This window comes from Hibiscus syriacus, unplaced genomic scaffold (assembly GCF_006381635.1).
Source record: "Hibiscus syriacus cultivar Baekdansim isolate YM2019G1 unplaced genomic scaffold, ASM638163v2 tig00113725_pilon, whole genome shotgun sequence".
In the NCBI taxonomy this organism is placed as follows: Eukaryota; Viridiplantae; Streptophyta; class Magnoliopsida; order Malvales; family Malvaceae; genus Hibiscus; species Hibiscus syriacus.
The window spans coordinates 13,938,592-13,948,184 of NW_024063471.1; the positions used below are offsets into that span (position 1 = coordinate 13,938,592).

A 9,593-nucleotide genomic window follows, 5' to 3' on the forward strand; every position below is an offset into this window, starting at 1 on the left:
CTCTTTGATTACACTGATTAGCTGTTGTTCAGTGTCATATATTCATCCATATCTGAAAATGTACTTCATATATGTGATAGGTATAGGTTTCCAAGAGACATCATCTCCTCTCAATCGAGCCTTTCTCACCTCTACTATTCGTTTTGCTTCTTTTTGGAACTGTTGGCTGTTGGGCTGGAATCCCAACCCGAAACGATCTCTTTTCATAACTACAGGTTTCAGACGCATGATCCCCTGCAAGTGTTTTCCAAAGCCTCTTCCAATCTTTGCTCCTCTTCCTAAAGTTTCTCGCACAACCATTTTTGTACAGTTGGACAGGTGAAGGTGAGGAAATTTACTCCTCTCGGAGATGAAAGTGGCATTCACAAATTCTAGGGCACGAAAAGAACATTTCAAAGCATTTTCGTCTGGCTCAATGTACAGAGCACTAGTAGTTACTGAAGCAATTATCTCTTGCTCAGCCCCGAAACTAATCAATACTTCATCACAAAAAACTTCAATTTTTGGTGTAGGGGTGAAGGCACCGCTCCGCAGAGTGAATCCATGGTCTCCCCAGTAAACAATTGTAAGTGGGATTGATATTCATTACCACAAACTCGACATTGTACACAACTGGACCTATTAACAACGGGACATCGATCTAGCCAATAACATCCCTCTGAGTGCCATCGAAAGGTCGGACAATATTCTGATACACTTTCATGTGGGATCCATCTATTGGAAACCTTTGGAGAGTAGCCATTGGCATCACGTTGAGCGTAGACCCATTATCAATCAAACATCCAGGTAACACATGGCCATTACAATGTGTGGTAATGTTTAGAGCCTTTATAGATCCACTGCCTCCTTTTGAGATTATGTCATCGGTGAACGTGATATAATTATTCGAAGTGATATGGTTCACTATTCGATCCAGTTTGTTAAAGGGTATATCCTCCGGTATAAAGGTTTGATTAAGCACTTTTAATAAAGTGTTACGGTGTATCTCTGAATTTATCAGCAAATCTAATACTGAAATTCGTGCCTTTTGTTTGTGCAATTGCTCCACTACACTGTATTTGCTATGTCTCCAATATTTTAAGAACTCCAGGGCCTGCGCTTCAGCAACTGGCTTATTAACCTTCGGAGGCTCATCCTCAATTATCTTCAGAGGCGATAGACCTTTTTCCTTGCTTTTTATCTTTTCGACCACTTTTGAAGTCTCAAGCGGAGAATAACATCTACCACTCCTTGTGAAGTTCCCCACTTAACTAATCACCTCGACAGGGGCCTTCATTTTCTCTTCAGCGCTTGCTTTTACTTCTTGTATGACCTTTGGTCCTTCCACATTCTTCACCTCCCCTGATACGGAGATATTGGTGGTGTAGTTCCATAGCACCCTGCGTGAATCTTTGAAGGGGAATGGAGACGGAGTGGAAATCACTAATTTTGGAGCAACAAGGATAATATTTGCCACGTTGGGCTTCACAGTAATAACAATCGGCTTTCTGACCCCGTATGCAGATTTGGTGTACTCAGACGTGCACACCTCTTCATCTTTTATTTTTCCAACATTTTCAAAGAATTCAATCTTTTTATTATCCATCATTGATTGAATTAAAGCCTTAAACTCGTGACAGTGTTGAATCTCATGCTCTCCCTCTTTGCAAAACTTAAAAAATAATACACCTTCTCCCTGAGTAGAAACCAGACTCTGCTTGATCAAGACATCACCTGTGAGTTGCTCAAATACCCATTCGAGTGGGGACTTGACCTCAGAGACATGCCTCTTCATTCTTCTCCCACTCTCTTCTTTATTAACATTTACTCCTTGCCCACCATGATTGGGCAATGGGTTCTTCGCAACATCAGCAGAATTGGACTTCAACATCCCAGTGTCAATCAAGTTCTGCACCAACTTTTTGAAAGACACACAATTTTCAATTGAGTGCCCCACAATATCTGTGTGATATTCACATCGTGCATTCACGTCATACCACTTCAGATAAAGAGGTTAGAGTGGTTTAAGATGGTATGGATGAACCATGTTCGATTTGAACAATGATGTATATAACTTAGCGTAAGTAACTAGAATTGGTGTAAACGTTAATTTCTTTGCTTCTCTTTTTTATCCTTGAAACTTGCCTCTATTGGTGTTAGCCTCAGGTATTTACTTCATTATCTCTCTTCTTAAATACTCGCTTCTCTCCACCCTCGATTTTTCCACTCTTGATAGCTTTCTATATCAGCTCACCCTATATTACCATATCTGAGAAACTCCTCAAAGCACTTCCCAATATACGATCCAAAAAAGGACCCTTCATTGTATTAAGGAAAAGAACTGTGGTTTCCTTCTCCAAAAGTGGCGGCTGAACCTGCACAACCAAATATCTCTATCTTTGGGTGTATTGGAGGAAACTTTCATTGGGCTTCTCTCCATATTCATCAGGGCCACTCGGTCGGGTATCATGTTAGTGACTTATCTATACTACTCTAGAAATGACCTAGACAAGTCTTCCCATGATCTGACATTTGTACGAATCAACTGGGCGTACATCCGTGCTGCAGAGTTGGTGAGTCTGTCTTGGAAACAATGAGTGAGCAACTTCTCGTCGTATAGAAAACCAACCATCTTTCTATAGTACGTGAGCAGATGGACAACTGGTGTCATTATACTTCTCAAATTCAGGAGTTTTGAATTTATGCAGGAGAACCAAATCAGTTATCAGGCTGAGCTCTCGGGCATCCATACCATATTCACCGATTGACTCCATTGCCCGGACCTTATCCTCTAGTTTCTTGTAACTATCTTCGTATTATTTGGCTAACTCAGACTTAACCTTTTCAGCTTTTGTAAGCAAATTGAAATTAGGGATTTCATTATCGAGGTACTTAACATTGTCATTGAGGTGCATAGGGTGTGTTATAGATGCTCCAGTTGCGTTAATTTGGATTCCTCCTCTAGGTAACACATTTTCAGGCTGATCCCTCATATGAGTTGATGAACCATGATCAACCGTGTTAGAATCTTTTACATGACCCTTTTTCTTAGGGTCAACTCCAAGTAAAGCGGCGATCTGATCTACCACATCTTTCTGAGACTGGGTCACTTAGTCCCTTAGGTCATTTTGGATGTTCTCCAGTCTCGTTTCAAGGCGTTTCTAAGCCTCTTCAAGTTCTCTGAATTTATCTTCCATGTTCTCTTTGGCTTTTCCCCAAGTATTATACAAGTGAGAAGTACTTTTACTAGGAGCCAGAATATCTTCGAATGAAAATCTATATTATTAAAAAAGTATAATGAATGAACGCATAAATGCAAATGAAATTAGTAATGAAACAATAAAAATGCAAAATACATGAATGCAAGAGGTATCGATCTCGAAAGGTCAACTATCAAGAACTACTTTTGAAAAGAAAAACAAAGTCTCATACACAATGGTTTTCCATTACAAGTACGATATAACCCTCCTACTCAAGTCTACAATCTCGACAATCAATGACAAACTCTCCGGGTGGTCTCTGTAATCGGGTCGACGTAATGCTCTACTATCCTAGCTCGGTCGACCAACTTTCCCAGATATCGAGTGACCTCGCCTATCTGAATTAGTGCCTCAGTGATGATACGCTCCTTGGAAACATTTTTGTCCTCGTAAAGTCAGAAACCTGCTCTTGAAAATGTTGTAATTATTCCATAAGGCTCTTAACTTAACAACACAAATCAATTCTCTACTGAAGATTCTCACTAAAATGCCTCTGCTCTCAGAACAAAACTTACTCAAGCTGAGTGATGTACCTCATGAGCTCAGTGTTTTTACCTCAACACTAAGTTAGCTACTCGTCACTCCTCTGTCGAGTCTCCTGTATCCTCAGATTCAAAGCTGCAATTCGGTCAGCCTTGTATTGGTTCCTCATGATCCAAGTGTGAGTAATCTCTCGCTGTATTCCAAGCTCAGTCTCCTTACGCTTCCTCTCGAGGTCTAGTCTCACATTATCGACCTCCAAGTGTTCGATCATCAGCAAAACGTCGTTTAACCATAAATCTGCATCCATTGGACCTTCATCCTCTTTTCCTGGAACTCAGGAGCTCCCAAGCTTATCAACTCTTTTGAGATTAACATTCGCGGTGCTGGAGGAGTAGAGGAGGCGGAGAAGATTGAAATCGAGTCAGGATGGCATCAGGAGCCTATATAAAAGCTCCATACTCTGATAATGACATGCCCTGATGTGCAGGTGCACTAGCATTTTCAGACGAAATCGGATTGTAATACCCTAAATATCAGGACAGGACTTTATTAAAAAGATTTAAGAATTTGAGGATTTATTTGAAATAAGACAAAAGAATGAGAAAATGATTTGGAATAGTGTTTTAGACTAAATTGTAACAATAGATGAATAAAGAGGGCATTTTGGTCCTTTAAAGGGGAAATAAATATAAAATTCAATTTTAATAAGGTATTAATGTGAAGGAAAAGGGGAAAGTAAGTTAACCAAAAGTTATCTATTTTCTTCTTCTTTCCCGTGGAAGAGCTCTCCTCCACAACCAAAGGTAAGGTTTCATTTGGCTAGTTTTTCCTTTCATTTTTGGTTGGTTTTTGAATCATGGAGTAATATAGAGGCTTAAGGAAGGGTTAAACAAGATTAAAACTAAGAGATGGATGAAATATTTTAGATTTAGGAAAATGGGTTTTTGAATGATTTGTTTAGATATGAGTTTTTATTGATGCTTACGAGTATATTTGACTTGTCAATAAAGTAAATAAGAGATTAGAAGCATTAGATGTGTTTAAAAACATGTTAGAAAAACTGGTATGATTCTTGGATTGAAGTGTTCCTTAGAGATTATAGATGTTATAAGTAGCTAAATGAAGGAAAGTTAGTTGAGATAAGTAAAGAAGAGTTCGATAGTATTGTTGGATGTAAAAATAAGGGAAATTGGCCAAATGTGGGTAAATATAGGGCTGAAAATGGAAAATCTGGGTAAGGGTATTGGTACTGGAAGAACAGTACCGATAGTATAGGCTTAAATTGGAAGAAATCAGCTGAACAATATCAATATTGATACAATTAGTATCGATACTTAGGTGGGTATCGATACCATGAGGAAGGTGTCGATGCCATTGATTTACATAATGCATAAATGGTATCGATACCGTAATAGAGTATCGATATTGAAGGAGAGTATCGGTACCACATTATAGAAGTATCGATACTATGGTAGGGGTATCGATACTATTGAGTAAGAAATTTTAAGATGGGCTGAGATTATTATAGAAAAGTTAATAATAGTACTTGTGAGTATTGTTTAAGTATAAATGTTAAGGATTTTACTAACATTTGATATTGTACATATCTTTGATGGATGCTTGAGTAGATCTAAATCAAATTCCCGAGTCAAGCAAAACGAAAGGCAAAGGCAAAGTAGCTGAGTAATTAGATTTGCATTTTGGATATAATAGCGAGGCAAGCCAAGTGAGTGCATTTATTGTGTACGTATATGTGATGATAGTAATAGATGCATGTTGTTTAATATATGTATGGTGATTATCGAATGGCACTATACGTGCAAAACTAAGAAATTCATAATAAGTTTATGAATTTTCGTATTGATAGTGGGTGTTCAACTCACGTAAATTATAGTAAGCTGGGAAATTACTGTATTGGCACTACAGGTGTAAACTATAGAGTGTATAATGAAATGAAATAGTTAATGGATATTAGAATTTTCATGATATACTTGTGGTTAGAATTTTGCTTATGATTATATATGCCTCGCTAAGAAATTTCTTAGCGTGTGTTAATTCATGCCTAGGTGTTAATACAAGCGGAGTAGGGATATCATCTAACTTCACAAAGCAAGGGTCACCTCATCAGTAACTGTACGACATCTATGTCTACTTTTGATGTATTTAGTTGTAATGTAATAGATTTAGAAAAAATGCTCTAAAAAGTGTTTGATTAACTATGATGTAAAAAGATGAATGTTTGAATATTACTTTTTGTTTTAACTACGTAAGTTGAATGAATGCTTTATTGTCACTAAATTAAAATGTTTTATGAAAAGAAACGAATTTTTACAGATATTCAAACAAGGAAACATTTTTTTAAAATGATGTGACATCTATATCTCGTGTACGGAAAAGTATACGGGAGATGGGTGTTATACGGATGGTCACAATTAGCTTCATAGCTCTTGCTACCCGACCCTTCTCTATTTTCTTGATCATTCGCTCTCCGCGAATTCATAGAATCGGACATCTAATAGAACATACATAATGATAACACTTAAGTTAGCAAGGAGTGACATTAATCATACTCTAACTACACCATATCAGTAACATTGACATCTTAGTGGCATGTAAAACCCTTTTTACATTAAAATACACTCGATTTCAGCTGAGAATCGGCTAAATATGTAGATCTGATACCAATAAATGTAACACCCATTTCCCGTATACGTTTTCGTACACAAGTCAGAGATGCCATATAAATTTTAAAATTTTCCGCTTTTGAAAAACCAGTAAAATTCTGCTTTTAATCGTAAAACTTTCTAATTTGATAATAATAAAACATTCATTAACTTTTAGTATGTAAACAAATCTTAAAGTTCAAACATATTATATTTTTTACATCATCATAAGTCAAATACTTTTTAGAGCATTATCATAAGTCTATTACATGCTAGCTAATAACATCAAAAGTAGACATAGTTGTCATATAATTACCAATGAGTCGACCCTTGATTTGCAGTGTCAGATGCACTTCTTACTCCGCTCGTACTAATACCTACGCAAGAAATCAACACATGCTAAGTAATCACTTAGTGAGACGTAATAACAATGAGATAAAATTTCTTTTAAAACATAAGTATATCATAACTATCAAAATATAAATTTGATATTTCAACTCATTATAAATTCTGTGGTTTTGCACACTTAGTGCCGATACGGTATTTCGCAAAAATCATTATTAACGTGGGTTGCACACATAGTGCCAATACAGAAATTCGTAAACTCATTATGAATTTATTAGGTTGCACACATAATGCCAATACAAAAATTCATATACTTATTATTAATTTCTTAGGTTGCACTCATAGTGCCAATACTGAAATTCATAAACTTATTATGAATTTCTTAGGTTTCACATATGGTGCCAATACGGAAATTCATAAACTTATTATGAATTTATTAGGTTTCACACATAGTGTAAATACGAAAATTCTTAAAGTTATTATGAGTTTCTTAGGTTGCACACATAGTGCCAACACGGAAATTCATAAACTTATTATGAATTTCTTAGGTTGCACACATAGTGCCAATACGGAAATTCATAAACTTATTATGAATTTCTTAGGTTGCACACATAGTGCCAATACGGAAAATGCAATACATACATTAAGAAAAATGCATCTATGACTATCCATAACTTATAAGCACATAATAAATGCACTCACCTGGTAGGCCTCACTAGTATGCCTTACTGATGTCCGATTATTCGACAATTTTATCCTTTCCCTTCTGCTTGCTTGATTCAAGAGCTTGATTACGATCTACACAAGCATCCATAATCACACATTCAATACAAATGTTAGTATATTTTCTAACATTTATAAAAAATAATAATACTCAAAAGTACTATTATTCTCGAATTCTATTAAAGTTCATTATAACTTAAAATTCTAGGCTAAATAGTATCGGTACCCCTCATACGGTATCGATACTTCTATACTATGGTACCGATACTCCCTTCAATACCGAAACCATTTTTACATTCTGGAATCCATTTCTCAATAATAGTATCGATACTTTCCTCTTGGTATCGATACCCCTCTTCAGCACCGATACTACTTGCATAAGTATCGATATTGTTCATCGTGTTCATCATTTTTTCTCAAATTTAACCCTATAGTATCAGTACCATTCTTCCACTACCGATACCTTTACCCAGATTTTACATATTTCACTTTGCGTTTTACCACATTTTCGCCTAAATCTCTTACTTTATCCCCAACCATACCATTAAACTTATCATTACTTAATCCAACTAACTTACATCCATAAATCTTCTCATAACTTCTAAAATCTCCAAAGAACACTAAAAACTAAGAATCACACCAATTTTTCCAACTTTTTTTAATCACTTTTAAAGCTCCCAATATCTTATTCACTTCTTTGACAAGTCAAAAATGCTTTAATCTTCCATAACTAACTATATTTCATCAAACCATTTAAAAACCCATTTTATGAAATCTCAAATAAAACCTTCATCTCTTAGTTTTAATCATCTTAAACCTTTCTTAAGCCTCTATATTACTTAAGGTTTCAAAACCAACCCAAAAATAAAAGGAAAAACAAACATTGATGAATCATTACCTTAGCTATAGAGGGCACAAGACGTGAAGAATAAAAAGAAAATGAGAGAACTTTCAGACTTATCCTCTTAATTCTCCTATTCACTATTATTAATATCCCAATTGAAATGATTATTAAATTCATTCCATCTAAAGGACCAAATTTCCCCTCCATTATTCCATTCTTACAATGAGTCTCAAACACAATTTCCTAAATCATTCCTTATACTTTTAAATTTACTCTATTTATCCCAACAAAAATTTAAATTATTTCACTATGGTCACATATCTGATATTTGGGGTATTACAGGGGAACTACACCAATATCATCTATGACCAAATGACATCATATTTATGAAAAGTTAATTTTTCTCAAATCGTACATTTATGCGAAGTGGTGTTTTTTTTCAGGTCATACATTTTCATGAGGAGCTGCCACATGAACCAACACATTAAAGAGCATCAATGGTCAGCGCATCATCAGCTCACTCACCTTGTAACCTACCTATTAATGAAAAGATGTCATCCAAACATCATGACCATTCATAAAGGTATGGCCATGTAAGAATGCCATTGAAGAGAAGTGTGCATTGGTGAAGTCCATTCGATCAAAATATGCTTAAATTACGAAGAGATATGTGGAAGCCAAGGTGCCTATTCAGCTAAGTCTTACACGTATTACACAAGGAGGAGTTTGGTATCAAAATGAAATAGAACAAGCCTATTTGGACAAACAAGATGCATCCACCCTTAGCCGAATCATCATGCCTCCTTGGAAGAGTTAGCAGAACCATCTCCATCCAAAGGACTTGTTCATTCATTCCATTAATTATGTACTTCAAATGAATCTTGTACCTAACCAAAAAAACATCTAATTATTTGGCCAAACACTTTGCTAGCCTATAAATAGGATTTGTCATTTCATTTGTAATCATCTCATTTTCTAATCAAAACTATTGTGAGTTAAATCTCTCTTTCAAGTTCTTTAAGAACTATATCGATTAAGGAAATATATTTCTAAACTTGTGGCATCATTCTATTCACTTTGATTCTTATAATTCATAGATTCTATATCTATTGGGTTTAAAACACTTCTACAATCCCTCAAGCAAGTTTATAAAGAACGGGGCTTTGCTACTTAGCATTGTTTATTCTTTGGCATGTTTGAGATACTTTTCATTACCATAGCCGTCCATCATCATCAACTTCATCTTCCATCTTCATCAACACCATTGAATACCATTCTCATCATCATATTTCTTTC

The 9,593-nt window shown here is 35.7% G+C and overlaps 1 protein-coding gene across 1 annotated transcript; it reads right to left on the reverse strand.

Moving 5' to 3' along the window:
* Nucleotides 1-640: 640 nt before the first annotated feature.
* LOC120187689 lies at nucleotides 641-2,753 on the reverse strand. Its single transcript, XM_039191347.1, has 4 exons — nucleotides 2,625-2,753; nucleotides 2,244-2,354; nucleotides 1,259-1,978; nucleotides 641-1,180 (listed from the first exon to the last, which is right to left on the reverse strand). The coding sequence occupies exons 1-4, from the start codon at nucleotides 2,751-2,753 to the stop codon at nucleotides 641-643; spliced, it is 1,500 nt and encodes a 499-aa protein (XP_039047278.1).
* Nucleotides 2,754-9,593: the final 6,840 nt, after the last annotated feature.